This window comes from Lutjanus erythropterus, chromosome 13 (genome assembly GCF_056507025.1).
Source record: "Lutjanus erythropterus isolate fLutEry1 chromosome 13, fLutEry1.hap2, whole genome shotgun sequence".
In the NCBI taxonomy this organism is placed as follows: Eukaryota; Metazoa; Chordata; class Actinopteri; order Lutjaniformes; family Lutjanidae; genus Lutjanus; species Lutjanus erythropterus.
The window spans coordinates 25383803-25402672 of NC_139329.1; the positions used below are offsets into that span (position 1 = coordinate 25383803).

The window sequence follows — 18870 nt, forward strand, 5'->3', positions numbered from 1 at the left end:
AGAAAGTGTGGTTTTATTCTGACCAGAACAAGTTGCCTTTGCTTTTCAGTAAATTATACAAAAAAAGAGAATAAAAAGAAACACATCTTTTCATCATTGCATCATTGCAAAAAAACATCGCAACATCACAATTCTTTTGAAAGGCTGCTGTGAAACCAGGCATTTTTGGCCGCGACAATTCCCCCCAAAAAGTCTGCGAAATCCTGGAGGGACTGGCGATTGGTTTCCAGTAGCATAAAGTCCTGCTGCTCCAGCATTTCCCATTCCCCACTAAGGTCAACATCCCCTGTGTCCTAGCTTCATTGATACCAATGTTTGAGTCAAGAGCCCCATTTGTGGCTGTAAATGATCACCAAATTTCAGGATCTTGCCCAACACTGACTGCCAAACACATCTAGTGGGTCACAAGTGATAACTGAGAGGAATTATGTTCTTCCGTCTATCTAAAAATCCTGCATAGTGTACTTACAGAAGGATATGTTAATATTATGTGTTCATCTGAAGATGCTGTATAAAGGCTCAACCTGTTGTCTCAGTAAATACACCACAGCATTAAGAGTATCTACCAGGATATGCTGTAGTTCAGATCCTATTTAGAAGGGTAATAAGAAGAAATTCTGTCCGCACCTGAGTCTGACACACCTACTTAGTGGGCAGATTGAGTTTGCGATCATTAAATGAAGCATTGCAGCCTCTCCCTGTTCAGTCAAACTGTAACCTGAACTTAAACAAGGTTGTCTGTCCTGAAGTCACCTCATGCAAGAGAATGACTTTTTCAAGGTTGCTGAAGGGCCAGATGTTGAGGACATCCTGTCTCATCCTGTTGGGTCTGATCCTTTATTTTGTCGTTTGGGAAACTGGCTCAAACCTGCAGCCGGTGTCTGATCCCAGAATACCACAGCAGTTCTCTGATGACCTGCCGGGCTGCTCTGCTATCATCAATGGAGACACGGAGGGCAGGGAAGATGAATTGGAAGCACTTCTGGCATCGAGGAAAAGACGCAATATTTTATCAGAAAAGTTCTACCTCAATCTGACAAAGGACTGTCCAGCTTATACTGAAACCAGAGGCTTCATCACAGTGCCTCTCAGTAAAGAGGAGAAAGACTTTCCCATCGCCTACTCCATGGTGATCCATGAGAAGATTGAGATGTTTGAGCGTCTTCTGCGAGCTATCTACACTCCTCAGAACATCTACTGCGTGCATGTGGACCAGAAATCCTCGGATGAATTCAAGCTGGCTGTGAAGGCGATTGTCTCCTGCTTTCCTAACGTGTTTGTTGCCAGCAGATTAGAAAGTGTGATCTATGCCTCATGGTCCCGGGTGCAGGCAGATTTGAACTGCATGAAAGATCTACTGAGGTCAGATGTCAAGTGGAGGTACCTGATCAACACCTGCGGGACAGACTTCCCCATCAAAACCAATGCAGAGATCGTTCAGGCACTGAAGGCCCTCAAAGGGAGAAACAGCATGGAGACTGAGGCCACCAACGGCTACAAGAGGGACCGCTGGCAGTATCATTACAACGTCACTAACAGTGTCATCAGGACAAATGTGATGAAGAGTCCACCACCCATCAGCACACCCATGTTCTCTGGAAACGCTTACATTGTTGTCTCAAACGCGTTTGTGAAACATGTGATGCAGAATGTGGAGATTCAGAAACTAATGGAGTGGGAGAAAGACACATACAGCCCTGATGAGCACCTGTGGGCCACTCTGCAGAGGATGCCATCTGTTCCCGGATCAGCACCTACTAACATCAAATACGACGTGTCAGACATGCAAGCCATCGCTCGTCTGGTGAAGTGGGCCTATTTAGCCGGAGATATGAAAAATGGGGCCCCCTATTCTCCTTGCACTGGTGAGTACAGAAGAGCAGTGTGTGTGTATGGAGCTGGTGACATCCTGTGGGTCCTGAAACAACAACACCTCTTTGCAAACAAGTTTGATCCTGAAATTGATGATATTGCTATTAGATGCATTGAGTCAATTCTGCGTTTTAAAGCTTTAGGCCGAGGCTCACTGTTAACAAATCAATACTCAAACATTCTGTAAAGCTTTTAATCATTTGAAATGTAAAATATGATGTATGTATTAAGGCAACATATCATTCTTAGAGCAGGCAAACATTATGTTATATTTAAGAAACCCAAATTAATTTATTAAAATATTGTTAAGAGTCTTCTACCTGAAATGTTCTGTTTGAGTAAAATTATTTTCTTTCAGAAAAGTCTTTGCACACATGGATGTGTGGCAGGTGCATTGGAGGATTGTGCAACTCAACACTGTCTCACTTAATGCTGAATTATTTTAGATTAAAACGTTTCCATCCATCTGACCTTCATCAGGTATGTCGGCAGCATCAAACCACTTTTATATATATGTATATATGTATATATATATATATATATATATATATATATATATATATATATATATATATATATATATATATATATATAAACAAATCTAATAAAATATCTAAAAAAAAAATATTCAGCAGTAAGTGACAGTGTGATCATATAATGATCTGTGCATTTTAATATTTTATTAATGTTTTGATAGGAACCTTATGTCATTTTTGATAATAATCTGTGCATTTTAGTGTTATTGTTAAGCTTATAAGGATCTTATGTAGGGCTGCACAACTAATTGAAATGCTATCATAATCTCAATATGGCCAAGTGCAAAATCCAACTCACCAGAGATGTAATTTTCAGTTGTGATCAAGGAAAAATGTGCAACAATTCAGTATTATAATGAAGTACTGTTGTGCTGCTGAGATGCACTGGACCACAAATCATCTTCTCCTGATGTCAGAAAACATGTTTGTTTGGGACAGACTCCAACAAATGCCACAGCATCATCATGTTAATATTTTTTTCAGTGAAAATGAAAATTGTGATGCAAATTGTAAATCATGTTGCATTATCTTTCAAAATAATTGCAATGTGATTTTTTTCTTGTCATATCATGCAGTCCTACTCTCTTATATTCTACACCTTCATATGATTTCAATGAAATCTGTCATTGTGGTGCCATCTAGTGGAATGTAAGTGAAAGTGATCTACAAGGCAAACACATTACCTTCAGTACTTTGGTGATTTTTTAAATCTTGTCAAACACTTTGGTCATTATGACGTATACTTTAAATGTTGTTGTATAATTATCTATTGTTATCTTGTTATCACTGTAAAACTGGCACTAAATGGAATAAAACAAATACAAAACAATGAAGTGGATCCATGACTTTACTTAAGAGGAAATGTTACATTAAGACCTACATCTTTTCTTCAGATTGTTGCTCTCACACATGTTCTCCCTCCACCAGTCAGAGGGCACATTCAAGTGAGGGGCAAAAAATAAAACTTTATTTTCCCCAGGCAGGATTTTGACAGAGAACGTCAGCAGTGAACAGTGAAAAAGGTGCCGTCAAAACTTGTTCTATGAAATGCCACTCAATGGGTCATCAGAGACCTAAAATGCAGTTTAAAATCAGAGCAACCATAAAAATATATTAATTTCTCTCCATTGTCACCTTTTGAATATAAATATATATTTAAATGTAATAAAGCAGAACATGCATCAACCATTTGTAACAGAGTGCCTTAAATAATGTGTCGATACAACAGTAACTAGGAAACACCCATAAGCAAAGTCTGACATGATATATTGGCAGTACATTTAAAAAAAAAAAAAAGATTAAAAATGTTTCAGACAGCATGTGGAAAAAAACGCCGCGGATCAAGCTGTGAAAACTTCCACGATGTAACAGGCAGCATAGTTTCAAAAAGGCACTTTCTTGATGCAAACAGCTAAGTCTCCAGTCACGTTGCCCAGAATATAAACATAAGAGTGGCTGCAGTTCTAAACATTCTTCATCGTTCTCCTCTTCCACATTGTGCAGTGCGAACAGGGTCACTCTGGAACAGCAGCAGCTGCCATCTCGACTTTACCATGCATGTCCTGGTCAATTCTGCAGATAAATTTAAAAAGCATTAGACATCTGACCAATAAGAGTAAGGATAACTGATAAGCAAAGTAAACACAGGCTACTACACTTTTTTAAAATGTATAAACACATCCTGAAATGTGATAATTACCTTTATACCATTACAAAAGGAATTCTGTGTGAATAAATATTTCTATTTTTTTACTTACCAGACCTATTCCCCATTCTAATGCCTATTTTGGTCTGTTTAGATTTTATAGTCTTAACAACTTGACTAAAATATTATCCATGCTCCTTTTACCTAAAGCACTTAAAACATCTGGGCAGTACAAACCATCACTGTCAGCTGTATTATTACGAGGTTCTTCCCTTGAAACCTTGTAAGACAAATGCACTAATTTGTATTTCAGTATGTAGTGCAGGAGACCAACTGCTCAGACTGCTTTCATTATCTGCAGCACAGGGATGAATTAACCTGACCACTTGAATCCATCATGTAAAGATGGACCTGGATTTGCCATACGATATGCATCTGCAGTCCTGAGCAGGTTGATGGCATATTAAAATCAAAGAAAACGTACAAAAGCACACAAGCATAGACAAAAGCAGATAAACTGTATAAACACACTTCTTGTATAACACCTACATCTGTTTGCAAGAGAGTCCTGCACTAGGCTGGGTACACCGAGTATCCCGCAAAAAAGTAAAACATATTTATACAAATCCACAGGTACTGGCACAGGGAAAAATTAACTTATTTTGGGTGGGCAGTAGGTGAGAACAATAATATAACACATACAAAACAATAAAAAACTTTTTCCCTGGAGAAATGAGAAATGAAAATGATTGTGTAGTATTTCTGACATTAAAATCCGCCAATATATCAAGTCTAAGACTGTGTGTATTTAATTATGGCTGTGGGTCGGGTCTAGGGTTCAGAGCGGGGCCGATCTGACTTGGAAATCCTTGAGGGAAACGGGTTGGTTCTAGTACTTGGCTTTGCGGGTGGGTGTTAGCAAAACTGTACCTGTGCAGGACTCTGATTTGCAATAATTTTTGCAAATCTGTGAACAGAATATATTAATCCACATCCATGGAATGAGTGCAACCTTTAAGCTTAAAATGTGCATTTTTCGTTGGTACAGTCAGAAGGACTTTGAGAGTAACGTGAAATTTTAGTGCATTTGTCTTGCCATTTTATCAGTTATCTTATAAACCTGTGCACCTACCAACACAATTACAACTACTGGCAGTGTTTTATACACAGTACAGACTGTCTTCTACAAGACTAAAGTTTTTACTTCTCTAATGTTCTAACATCCCACAATATATCTGCAAATGAATCACCTCAGACAGCAAGTGAGGGCTCACTACTTATCAGTAATGAGCAGAATATTTCTGCGTGCATGAGCGAGGCTGACAAAGGTCTGTGGCGATTGCTAAACATCAGCAGGGAGTGGGTATGCAGTGAGTCATGCAAAGAGCTGTGAGAGAGGACAAGCGGGGTGTTTGGTAAGGGCGAGTTACTGAGAGGAACCATGTGAGGAACATGGTTACAGTGCAACCACACACCACAGTGACTAAGACAAGCTACTTCCTTGTCGTTCCAACCCTATTCAGTAGTGCAAACATAGACAGACTTACCCAATATCACCTGCATCACATTCTAAACCTGGTTTTTAAAAGATACATGCAAGTAAATGCCCCCTATTTTCACATCAGAAAGCAGCAATGCAAACATCTACACCAGAACTACTGCAATTTTAATACCTCAAGGCTACAAAGATACATGCTTTGTTTGAAACCACACATTGATATTATTCTGAGGCAATAAATAAAGAACAAATTTAAAATTAATCGGCTTTGAGATGAACTTCACAGAATTGGCTCAGAAATGGGATTTAGTTGGTTAAACAATCACCAAGCCACCTATTTATGGAAACCAATCAAACAGCTTCTCAGCCTGCTTTTAGCTAAATCTACAGAGAGGAAAAAGTGGGACACTGGGGAGGAAAGTTGTTGATTTTGGCTGGAAGGTAACAGCAAATCATCCAACTACAAAAACGCGGGACAGAATGAGGTGTATTGGTGCATTTCTGAGAGCCAACAGATTGTTGTTTCTTTGTTAGTTTTGTGAAATGCAAAAAAAAAAAAAAAATGCTGAGACTGATCCTGGGTGAAAAGTGCATATACCTTTTACGGCTTTTCCTATTTTTTTCGTCGTCAAACCTTAAGAGGGGGCAGGGAAATGGAGTTAAGGAAAGGAGACATATACAGCCAACAGCAACCAAACATCCAAAAGAGCAGAAAAAAACATTTTTGATAAGATGAGTATTTGTGCTGAAGTCTTTTTAAATGCCACAAGGATACAAGATCCACCTCAGGTTAATTCACATCAAGGAAAAATACAGCATGAGCTAATTCTCAACATGAGCTCAACAGTTATGCATATCAGCAAAGGTTAACACCAGAAAATGAAGAATGTATTCTTTAATAGCAATTTAGGACAAAATTATCTAGAAACAATTCTTTTCAGTGTTGCTGATACTGTGATGCAGGTTGCACTAAGATTGCTTCTCCATCCTAACACTTTTGTTGTTAAGTAAAACAATCATGCTAATGGGAAATCCATGTTCATGGTTTTGGAAAACAAATCCTGCCAGCGAATTTGAGGGCTTTGAACAAAGATGAATTGTGCAAAATTTCAAGCAAGTCAGACTCATAACCACTGATATCTTGCCCACACAGGAAAAACAGAATGTTGCTGTAGCACCACCTACAGACAAAATGCAACCAAATTTTGCAGATCAGTCAGAGCTGATACTGTAGAGGCATAAAATGTTACTAGACTGCTAAAACAATTTGGAAACCAGACGAAGGAAAAACAGCAAGTTGTATAACTTATTTTTATTTGGTGAAGATTGGATTAAATCTGTAGAAGGGAAGAAACTTACTGACCTCTCCTGATGTGGTCATGCTTTATTTATTTACTATTCCAAGTGAGCAGCCAGGTATTGCTCCAGAACAGCAGTTTTTAGCTGGAAAATCTGCCATCACCAGGTCAGTTTCATATGGATACAAAACAAGTCTTACTATAATTCAACCCTCAACAGGGAACCATCCTGATACATAAACATGTAACATGCCAGTGCTTATGTAAGTTTTACAACTGAAGGTAAACACCTTGTTATCACTTAAACCTACTACAAAGAATTTTTAAATTATTATATGAGCAAATGAAACCACCTGCAAGACGAGTGACTATTTCTTTGTACTCATAAAACTACTCCAACACCACCACACCCACTACCACTCTCCAAAAAGTTGCTCCTTTAACACAAGCAATTTGATTAACCATCTAATAAACCAACATGACACCGAGTTAAAGGAGTTTGCTAATGCTAGCAGTGGCAACAACAATTTGTTGTATTTGGAAAACGAGGAACATCTGATCCAAATAAAACAGTACTAATATGGATATACTCTATCGACAAATGCCCAAATTTAAGTATTTGTACTTGAGCTGACAAAAAGTGTTGTATATCCCTATTTCATAGCTATTCTTAAGGCCTGCTGCCAGGTTGGATTCTCCTTGAGATCAGATGAAACAAGCCTGTGTTTACATTTTCCCTGGCGAAGTGAGTCATACCTCAGCCGGTTAAAAACAAGCAGAAGAATAATTTTATTTAGATCATTTTATTTTTGATGTTATGTTTTGTGGTTATTATGGAGGAAACACTACCACTTTTGTCCACAGGGGTCTCAAAAATCAACAAAATGTGAACTTCCTTGTTGTAGCCTTAAGTATAAAAATGAGTCCAAATAGCCACATTTCTGTTACATTACATTATTTGCTTGCAGACACCCAAATGTTTTGACTTTTGACGGGACTTCTGTCTCGTTTTAAAAGAGTGCTGATGTGTTGGAGTGGAGCATACTTACTGTTTGATACAATCTGGTATGGACACATACTCCATAGGAACCAGCTCTGCAAGGTCTGTCAAGCTGTACACATACTTGATTTTCTGACTGAATTTGGAGCTGTAACAAGAAGCAAGAAATGTCAGAATCTAAAGGTTACCCAAGAAAATCTTGATTTCATTATTTTAATGACCTTAAAGTTACCTTATGAAAGGTTTTGTGAGTGCCAGCAGGGTGCGAATAAACCAAGAGGGATGGACAATTATCAAAGACTTCAAGTTCTTCCTTAACCTGTTGAAAAAGAGCGATAGACGATGTAAACAATACACTCACATATCATGTGATGATGCTGTTCTTGAGATTGCTGCTGCATCTGTAGTACAAATTTCCACTCATACTCACCTTCTATCAATCTGCTGATAACATTTTCTGAGCCAGCCTACAGTCGGCATCTTTTTCCGAGAGGTCGCCCCATTCAAATACACAATCATATAGTTCTCAGCAACCAAAAGCTCCAGTGTGCCAATGACATACCTGTGATAGGAAAATTCCATTAGCGCTGGCTGTAATAAAATGTTTGGCTCACACGGGCAGAGGAATTCAAATAAACACTCACTTGAATAAATTGTCCATGATGTATCTGTAATTTGGTTGATTGCTCTCAGGCATAAAGCACACAGCAAACACAATTATGGCATTCAAACCATCTCCATAGTAACCTGCAGTGGAAAATCAAGCGTCAAAACTTTACTGATGTTTCAGTATTAAAACACTTCTTTCATTGTCAAAACACTTTTTTACTTCATATTTTGAATAAACAAACTGATTAACTTGTATTAAACACAAATATAATACAGCTTGTAAATTAAAAAGCAACATAGACAAACTTAAAATGACTGTATTCATAATGTAATGCCACCAACCTCCATGGCTAATGACCCTCTTGTAAGGTTCGATGGCCTTCATGTCCACTCTGTGTTCCTGGTCTCCGATACGAAACACCCGCCAGCGTCGACCCTCCTCCCTCTCCTCTGAGGCCGAGTACTCCTGGACTGACTCCACACCCTTCTGTAGCAGCTCTGTGGTTTTCGGCTTAGGGAGATCGTCTAAGGGAGAAGAAGCATTTTAAACACACAGCTTGGATACTATTTGGATGTGAGGACCATCTTATGTTATCAAATGTACTTTGATCCAATCAAACAGTTCATTATTGAACTTTTCAATCACATGCATTTTAATCACCAGATACTCACATTACATTAATTTGTTGCTTTTATCTTTTGTATGTGGATGGCATGCATTTAACAATCACATCTCAACTTCCATGTTCCATGTCTACCTTTCGCACGAGCTCAACATTTTCCAGAGGGAAAATCTACAGTTTTCTGGGGGAAATCCTGCTATTGTATTATTGCATGAGTCTGTCATTTCACGGTATAATAAATTAAAATAAATGTCAAGCAAACACTCCCACAATCACAGTGACACACCACTGCTGAGGACTTCTGTGCATCTTCTGTAGGATGTACAGTATGTGAGATCAAGCAGAGTGTTAAAATGATCATGTGTATAAAACATGCAACAAGCACAATCGAGAAGAAGTAAATAGTGCAACCAAATCACAGAAACACACTTTTAAGGGGATTTCTCTGTGAGCGACCCATTTCCAAACACACAGATCTGCATTTTCTTGTTTTGAGATTTAGCATGAAAATAACTGGTAAAGATGTTCAGCATGTTTGAAACCATCATCTACTGGATGAATCTTCACATAAATCACATAAAGCTGCAGAACATTTGCTCCTACTAATCACACCACCACTGTGTCACTCATGCCTTGTAATTTTGAACTCATTTGCTTATAAAATATGTTCAATTATCTGTAAGTACTTCTGTCTTGGTTACTATCTGATAACTGCAGCATTATTGTGCAGCTTAAACTGCTTTTAAATTGACAAGTTGTAACCGATTGTTTTCTCAAACATAGGAAATTTTCAAGGAAATGAAAAATGACATGCACAAAATAATAACTGAAAATGAAGGGTATGAAACAAAATATCCACATGATTTGTTTGAACAACTGAAGACAGAACAAAATCTGAACAATAGGGGTTGATTGACTCATGGTTGGCAGAAAAAAGAGAACGGGGGGCTGTCCGAGAGACCTTACCACGAGGAAGAGAGAAACCTGTTGCTGGCCTGGAGCCTGTTTGCAGGCAGAGAATGGAAACAATTCTTCCAAGAGAAAAAGAGGAAGGCAGCAGTGTGGAAACACAAAAACGACAAAGCACATTTTAACCACACTCATGGCAGTGAGCTGCCTACCCAAATCTGTTCAATTAAGGAAGGAAAATGCAAATGGATCCGAGAACCAGGAAATAAAGACTGGTCTGATAAGATTTACCCAACAATGGCAAATCTTTGAATAAATCACCCCACCGTGGACTTCATCTTGGTCCAGTTTGAAAGTGTCTTTCTCATGAGGTCAATCTAAACTTTACTATTTAAACTTTCAGTATTAACAAAATAAACTGGAACAAACAGAGTTAAAAGATATTAAGTACTAAAAACTCTTTATCATTTTCATTGCTTGAATACAAAGTTCTTACCTTCCCATTCAAACTCATTGCTGTTGTCTGAAGGTGTGTCTATGTCATCGAGGTCCAGCTCTGTACTTTCGTCCAGCTCGTCGGAGAGCAGAGAGCCTTCACTGCGGTCAAGTGTAAGACTGATCTCTGGAGCTGCAAGTTTCTTCTTTGCCTTCTTGCCATGGTTCATTGCATACCCTAGGACAGATGCCAAAACATCAGTGGTTATGTGATTTGTGAGAGCAACCAAATAATAAATTAAGATTTTTTTCTGAGTCTATCATAACTAGACCTGCAACGATTAATTATTTAAATGATCAAGAGAAAATTAGCTGGCAACTATTTGGTTTAACAATTGATTGTTTCAGTCATTTTTCAGGCAAAAATGTAATTTTGGAACAAAACATTTGTTCAAGCTCCTTAAATGTGAGGTTTTGCTGCTTTTCTTTGTCACTCATGATAGTAATGAATCGCCTTTGGAATTTGGTTTTGGTTGGGAAAAAAATAAGTAATTTGAAGATATCACTTTAGGCTCCAGGAGACTGAAAACATTTTCATAGACTAAACAATTAATATACTGATTGCAAAAATAATTGGCTGATTAATTCATAATGAAAATAATCACTAGTTGCAGCCCTAATCATAATACAATAACCAGAAGCAGTGAAGAGGTCTCATCCCGGCACATCCAGCATGCTTGTTTGTACAAAAAGGCATTATGAAGTTCAGCCAAAGCTATACATGAGGCTTCATTAGTCCAAGTTACACAAATCAAGTGGAATCTTCCAAAATTATAGTCTTTTAGAACAAAATTCTTTGTGTTACTGTCCCCACACTGTAGCTCATCAAAGAAAACAGTGTCTGAAAGGATTTTGTACTAAAAAGACTATGTTGGAAGATACCCTTTTACTCACTCAGACTGCTGTGCCCTCGGTTTTGGCTGAACTTTAGAACACATTTTTTCACTGACAAGAATGAACAGGAATGATTACAGCGACCAACTCTTTGCAAGTTTTAAGTTAGACTTGAAAAAATGTGAACAGGTCCTTTATGTTCTCCTAATCAATGTAGCAATGCATCATAAACTAATTTGATTTCATTACCAGGCTCTCCTTCTTCAGAGGTTCCTGCAAAAAGCTCATCGTCAAGCTCCTCTTCCTCAGGCAGGGGCCTAGTAATCAAACAAAAGGTGATCAAGCCTTCAGTAGAGTTATAGTTCATGTGATGTTCAAAATGCAAACATATGATACAGTGCTGTAAACCATGATCCACACATGATTTAACAAAATTATAAGATGATTTACAATACCGTGGAAAGTCCTCATCTTGCCACTCTTCCTTAAGTTCCACTCCTTCCATTCTGAGACGGGCTTCTGTTGTGGCAACTGACTCTTGGCGCTCCAGGCTGGGAAAGGGAAAAAAAACACACACACGAAAAAACAAAAGGTTATGCCATCTTCTATGCTTAACGTTCTCTAATGCTTCTACTACACCTCTTCTACTACAAAATGTATTAAGATCGGGAGCAGCGCCAGAAGAGATTATCCATGAAAAACAAAACATCACCAAACACATTACTGGTTATCTGTCAACAGTTGCTTGTGACTTGTACAATCCTCAAAGGATTATGGGGGAAACGTGGACCAAGAGTCAAAGGCAATTTTTGTTTATGAGTTAATACGTCAGCAACTAAAACCTTTACAAAGTTAGTGGATATGGGTAGTGAAAATGATGGAACACCACAAGACAAAAGATTTGCTAGTGTACACTGACTCTGCAAACGAGAGTGGGGGGTCTTTATGTGATGAACAGGATAGAGTATGTTGAGAAAATGCTACACAACACTGGAAAAATAGCTAATTTGTGTAAACAGATTTTTCAATTCAGTGTATGCATCTATCTACAGTCTGTTTGTTTGTCATGTATTGTCAAATTGTTCATGTGTATTGACTAACAACTTGTCACCAACAACATTACTACTGTATTTTAGTGACAATCTGTATGACATGACAGATGAACAATTAATGTGAAATTTCATAACATTTTAACACTGATTTTATGTTAAACGTGACATTTTTAGCTATACAGCTAAATCTCCTGCATTAGGTATGAAAAGCAATTTTGAACACCTACACAAACTTTGGGGAAAAGGGTCCCTACGACTTTTAGGGTGAACCTTAAACTTCCATTACTTCCATTACTTATAAGGCTACTAACAGCCTATTGTGTGCTGTGGCCATCTTGTCTGTTATTTACTTGCATTAAGCTATATCAAGTCAGGGAAAACCCTATTTATGTTAATGCCAAGCAGTGTGTGCTCCTTTACTATCACAACAGTCCTTAAAGGTGATATGAGCTTATTGCCTTTTTTTGACAAAACAAATACTTTGGTATGAGAAGTAAATAACCATGACACCATCGTTTTATAAGCTACTGGACAGATGAGTCCTATATGTTGATCGAGAATCTCCTCAAGAGTTTCAGCCTGCAACTGGCCACATAATCAGATCACTGGCTTCTTGTAAAGCTTACAAGCTTGTGTTGAGGCTTAGTTTATAAACCATAAGGCTACTCACTAATGCTGATCATGGTATCTGTATCTTGGAATGTACAGAGCTCCCTTTGATGCGTTAATCACATACACGACTGTATTTGTGCTCCCAGACACAAAAACATTCTGGGTATTTGGTACTAAACATTTCATAACGTATCAGTTTAGCTGTTTGCTTATGTATAGCGATAATCCTCTCATTACATTTGAAATCCAGCTGAGAGATGTAGAAGTGCTGCAGGAATGTGGTTTCCTCAAAGTGCACTGCAGACCAAGCTGCATCTAAGTGGAATTAGCCACATTAGGGAGTCAAATTGAAAGAATTAATGACTGTTTAAAAATTTTAACAATAATGCATTAAATGGTGAGATGAATTAAGCTGCAGATCAGCATTATTACAGTCTATGGTGAACAAATATGTCACAGTTGGATAGAAAAAGTGGCCGTTTTTGCTTTAGTGAAGCATCATCTGAGTAAAATTCTAATTCCAGTGTAAAAAAAAGTTGGCATTGCAGGAGGTGATAATGTCCTGGAATGTCATCTCCTTATGGTTAAATTACATTTGTAAACTTGTGTTGCTGTCCTGCTGTTACCCTTTTCATATACATAATTCTAACAACCTTGCACCTGTGTGATGTGATGTGCACATTGTTGTCATAAATGATGCACTCTACAATGACAGTTACACCTGTATAATATCTTGCAGTCCAAACACAGCCCTGCAATATAACACACAACTTCTAGTTTCCAGTTTTTGTTTACATTTAGTTTTTGTTTAGAGAAGTGCTGACTAACCTCTGTGGCAATATCGGACATCCTAGTGCTTGATACTGTTGTTCTACATTATACTGTAATATGATTCTACTGTTTTGGCCACAGCTGGACAAAATAAAATGGTATTCCTGTTACTATGTCCAATCTCTCTATAATGTTAAGGAAATAGATTTCATACAAGGATCAGTCTAACTTCTACTTTACCTGCTTTTCTGGCCAGGCTACAAATAAGAGAATGCCAAAAGATTTGGAAAGGATATGCCCTCTTCATTTGGAATCTGTGCCTGGTGGAAGCTAAGCATTGATTTAGAAAATTGTTTGTAAATTTGCTGAAAAGACTATGGTTTTGTAAGTCAGTGTGGAAACCAGGGCCCTCTAATTGCAAAAAATCTAATTGCATGTCCAATCTTAACTTAAATTTCAAAGACAGTAAAAAGCGTATTTGTCTTCTGCAGTTGGTTGTGTCCTGTCACATCTCAGACCTTGCCTGATCTTTCTCTGGCAGTTTTTTTAAATTCATGACAGGGTCTATCCCATTCTAATTTAGGAAAATCTTCAGCTGGGACAGTTCTGTAATAGATAAATTCTTACTCTGTGATAATAGAGGATTTCTTCCAAAATGAAGTTAGGAAACATGTTTCTTTAACACCAGAAATTCTAAATGTCTATGCTAAACTGAGATAAATTTGGATTTCAGACTTCAGAGGTTTCTGAAATGTAGCCCAAGTTATCATTAACTGTTTCTTTTTCTGTTCTGGGTCAAACAGGTAAGTTTTGACTGTGATAAAAGACCTTCATTTGAAGAGCTGACCACAACAACTTGCAGTGATTACAAATGCTACTACCAATGAACAGAAAATGAATCTCTGGTCTGTCAAACAACTTTCACATGCAGTTCACTGGAAAACATTCACAGACACTTGAAAAGAGGCAGTCATCTGGCACAGGTGCTGTAGTCTGGGAGAACAGCATTCTTGCAATGGAGACATGAAACCAGAAACCAGCTAATAGTTTTAAGTTGCCAACATGTAGGCCAAACATAAAAATGTACACATACAGACCTTCCAATAGGTCCAGGTGGTGATCGTGGCTGGGGGAGGCTCACAGGGGTAGAGCTCCTGGCTCCAGGCTGTTTCTGCTCATTGTCTGGAGTTGTCCTTTCCTGTGGCGTACCTCTTGTTTTGGTTAGACTCTCTTGAAGTGCCTCTTCGCCATTTTCAATTGTAGAAGCTGTGCTAGTTTGTAATTCGTCTAATTCCTCCTCATCACCTTCTCCCGACACTCCAGACGATGAAGGACTAGAAGTGTGTCTGTTTCCCAGCTCCTCATCAGTCCTCCTGGGTGTGACAAAATCTGGGCTGCTATTGTTCAAATTCAGATCACTTACACCCTTCAGCACCGCTTCGCTCTCAATCACATCCGATGCCATAATAAGTTTCTCCTGATGTCCTTGTGCCAGAGCGGGTCAGTAAAAAATAGTCCGACAAGGAAAGGTTTAAAACAACGGGTTGCTATTTTAACATATATCAGTCACACAGCTGAATATGACTTACACAACTTCTTTACAAGTTTGAGGCTAGCAGTGGTAGCTCTTGTCCGCTATACGGCTAGCCAACGGGACTGTTGTTGTTGACAGCTAGCTACACCAGCTAACAGCATTTCTTATTAACTGAAGAGTGTTAAAAGTCACACAGGATGGACAGATAGTCACCTTTTCTAAATGCGTCACAGTGTGAGAAGTCGAGAGTCCAAAAAGTATGCTAGCTTTGCATAAGCAGCGGTGCGCAGTGATCCTACTTATCAATTTCCTCCCTTCCTTCCTCCAAGTTCTCTCCTGTGGACGTAACAGACGTTGGTCACGCTAACGTAGAAGCTAACGTTACAGTTAGCTAACTTAGCCACAGCAAACGCCGGCATTAATCCACTAAATCAAGCCAGCTGTCAACTACGACGCAAAGTTAGACAACTGTTCCATGGATCCATGTAAGGTATAAAACCACTATCCACTGATTTAAAGTATTAGTCGGTCCTCTAATATCAGTCTCAGCAACTTAGCGGTTGTTGGCTAACAACGCTAGTTGACTAACTGGAACATATTCTGTTGTTTCTCCAGCTAGCGGTAGCAACATAGCGTTCTGTGGAGTTGCCAGTTGTGTTTCCTGCCGATTTGTGTCTGAACTTTCTATCTTCATCTCCCAAGCCTAAAACACACACAAAAAGTACACTAAACTACTATACATTGTTATTTTGGTGCATTATTTTCACACTCTAAATAATGTTATGACAGCCCCAACTTGCGATGCAAAATGTTATTCTGTAAACTAAAAACAACAACTAGTTATATCTAGTGTCTCCAAGCGATCAAAATATAGTACAATACTCCCCCAAACTGTAGTTCAAAAATGTTCATATAACTAGGGTTAGAAGCTTTTTTATAACTTAATAGACAATATATGCGTAACAGTGCTCAATGGAAAATCTGCAAACCTGGCAACCTTGCCAGTTTTGATCCCTCCTTGAACTGTTGAGGTGTCACTGTCCTAGCAAAGTTTCACTGCCCTCTGCTGATGGTGAGAAATATCTTTTAAAGGCTGAACCTTGCTTTACACTTAAAACATTGATTAAGAAAATATTCTTTTAGGGCAACACCTCGAATCTCCTAAAACTATTGAGATAAAAATGTCTAATTTCCATCAGATTTCCATCATGCAACATTTAGATTCCAGTATTAGGAATAACTATACTCTCAGTAATACTTAATGTAAGTTGTAGTAGGTCTGTTGTAGTGCAGAGCAACTAACTATATTCACTCAAATAATGTAATTTTACGCTATTTCTACTTATACATTTCACTCTGTTCCATTTAGCAGAAGATTAAAAATACAGTTTACAAAATATGACACACTGTCATTGATTAAACAAATCATCAGTACATAAAGTAATGGGAATTTGATTCACCTCAATGAGTTACAACATTAACATGCTGCTTACATTTAATTAATCAGTAATGATAGTCCAGTAGTCATCTTGGGCATTGGGAACAGTGATTTTACCATTTTATGGCATTTTATAGACCAAACTAAATGATTAATAGAGAACATTGACAGATTAATTGACAGTTAAAATAACTGTTAGTTGCAGCCGTACTATTAGTATTAGTAAACCATTAGTAGTGCTGTGTTGTTGTTTTTTCTCAGTATCTATAGACACAAATGTGAACGTGCCACAAAGCAGTACTCAGCAGTCTGTGATATATAGTGTGTCAGACTGGGGCCAGAAGAAACACCAGAATCTCTGTATAGTTGCAGTACATACAGGTTTGACTAATTAATCAGTAATTACCAGTTTCATATGTGTGTGTGTTTCCACTGCCATTGTTGTATCTTACTGATTTGTGCAGATAAACGTGCACAGGTGTGATGACAGTATTAAAGACCACAACATCACGTCAGATTGAAAAAAAATATATTTTTTGTGTTGTTTCATTACTTGTAATATAATATATATACTGTTTCCACCAACAGGATGTTAGATTCTGATTCTGATGTAGAAATAGTTAGCCTACTGTCAAGTATTACCTTTACCTTCAGTGACTAATCTTTGCCACTAGGTGGAGGCAGATGCCTACTTACACAGTGCAGTCTGGGGGGAACCTTTATCGATAAAAAAGACACCATAACTCAAACCAGTGTGAAAAAACAAACTGGACCAAAGTCTGAGATGTAATGAGGAAAAAACAGCAATTGTAATTATACTCATAAAAGTCAGCATTTAACATACATTTCTAGATTTATCTGAATTTAGCAGTGACATGCTGTTGTGTCTTTGTAATAAAGGTAAAATGCAATGCCTTTTATAATAGTGATATTCTCAAATTAAATGTCTGAGTATATTAATATTCCTGAAGAGTACAGAGCATGTGAGTCTATTAAATTTTAAGATCTTTCAGCGACACTCACTTCCAAACTAAAGGGAGCCAACTGCAACAAATACACCATAATTTCTCTTTTGGGGATAGTTATAATCGCCATTTTACTATCAGTCCTCATGGTTAAAAAAAAAGGAAAAGAAAAGAAAAGAAACGAAAAGGCAGCTATAGATCTAACATAATGATGCTGCCTGGTTAATACCTCCTCTGTGTGCAACGGATCATTCAGTGTAATTTCTAATTAACACATTGCTATTTACTCTGTTGGATCATTAGGCCTCATCACAAAAGGATAATCCAGTCAAATTGAGAGTTTATGCTTCCCTTCCACCTTCCACCATGGTGCTGTTTGCTAATGAGTCATGTTGCAATTATCCAACAAATTAAGACAAATGTTGCCTGTTTAGCCAAGATAAATCTATTGAGCCAGGCTATAGCATGAGCATCAGCACGTGGGCTATCAAACACACAGATAGAGGTATTCATCCTAAATATTTGCAGTAAATAAATTTCACATTTATATACAAAATCTCACAGACAATTCTTAAAATAATACCGGAAATATGATAAATCATGATTTTTAATAGAATTATTTAGTTTGTCCCTTTCTGTATTTTCTTTTGTTTTTTAAAGTTAATCCTAAATATGCGAGAATTAAAAGTATTACAAAAATAAAAATTATCAAAATTCCCACCAGAGTAAGAGCCAGTGCAAAGTAGCCTGATGAAAGAGCACACTTGTAATGCCTGTGTTGCATTAAGTGTCAGTGAGCAGCTTTCGTTGCTCATATATAGTTCCACTGTAGTCTTGCAGTTGGTTTAAACAATAAAATCTAAAGTAGCATTGTCTGATGCAGGATGAAAAATGAATCCTCATTTTTAAAAGTAATAGACGAACTCCAGATCTGAATGCAGACGCTGCAGCAGACCTCTCGTTTCATGATGAAAGCAAGGATGAACGTTGGGATCAGCGATGGGAGCTGTAACCTATTTGTGAAGCAGAATCATTAGGACGGTTCTCCAACCAATTTCCATAAGTGGGGTAGCGGGAAGTATTTAGGCTACTCGAAGTATATCACTAATGAGAAAAGACAAAAAGGATTCATGTGCATGTTTTATGCAATCTCTTTCTGGGTGTAGATGAATAATTATT

General features: G+C 37.9%; 2 protein-coding genes across 5 annotated transcripts; one reads left to right on the plus strand and one right to left on the minus strand.

The window, feature by feature from the left end:
* The first annotated feature begins 686 nt into the window (after nucleotides 1–686).
* Nucleotides 687–2377, plus strand: gcnt3 (glucosaminyl (N-acetyl) transferase 3, mucin type). The gene has a single exon (XM_084734254.1). The coding sequence runs from the start codon at nucleotides 767–769 to the stop codon at nucleotides 2057–2059; it is 1293 nt and encodes a 430-aa protein (XP_084590380.1). The 5' UTR covers nucleotides 687–766; the 3' UTR covers nucleotides 2060–2377.
* Nucleotides 2378–3237: 860 nt separating this feature from the next.
* Nucleotides 3238–16122, minus strand: bnip2 (BCL2 interacting protein 2). Of its 4 annotated transcripts, none has more exons than XR_014771740.1 (12): nucleotides 14852–16118; nucleotides 11775–11870; nucleotides 11569–11636; nucleotides 10487–10663; nucleotides 8801–8983; nucleotides 8494–8596; nucleotides 8280–8411; nucleotides 8082–8168; nucleotides 7899–7997; nucleotides 6915–7003; nucleotides 6150–6185; nucleotides 3238–3980 (listed from the first exon to the last, which is right to left on the minus strand). XR_014771740.1 is itself a non-coding variant. In XM_084733849.1 (12 exons), the coding sequence occupies exons 1-11, from the start codon at nucleotides 15217–15219 to the stop codon at nucleotides 5616–5618; spliced, it is 1362 nt and encodes a 453-aa protein (XP_084589975.1). In that variant the 5' UTR covers nucleotides 15220–16122; the 3' UTR covers nucleotides 3238–3980; nucleotides 5601–5615. The 4 variants fall into 4 exon arrangements, 3 of the variants coding, with proteins under 3 accessions (XP_084589975.1, XP_084589972.1, XP_084589974.1); XM_084733849.1 differs by lacking the exon at nucleotides 6915–7003 and adding an exon at nucleotides 5601–5628 and having other exon boundaries at nucleotides 14852–16122; XM_084733846.1 differs by lacking the exon at nucleotides 6915–7003 and having other exon boundaries at nucleotides 14852–16117.
* Between the last annotated feature and the right edge of the window lie 2748 nt (nucleotides 16123–18870).

Coding starts and splice junctions, on each gene's coding strand:
- gcnt3 (XM_084734254.1), top strand. CDS start 767: ATGACTTTTTCAAGGTTGCTGAAGGGCCAGATGTTGAGGACATCCTGT.
- bnip2 (XM_084733846.1), bottom strand. CDS start 15,219: ATGGCATCGGATGTGATTGAGAGCGAAGCGGTGCTGAAGGGTGTAAGT. Junction 10,664..11,568: donor CTCTGAAGAAGGAGAGCCTG/GTAATGAAATCA, acceptor CATCTGTCCTAG/GGTATGCAATGAACCATGGC. Junction 3,981..6,149: donor AATAGGAAAAGCCGTAAAAG/GTATATGCACTT, acceptor ATTTATCTGCAG/AATTGACCAGGACATGCATG.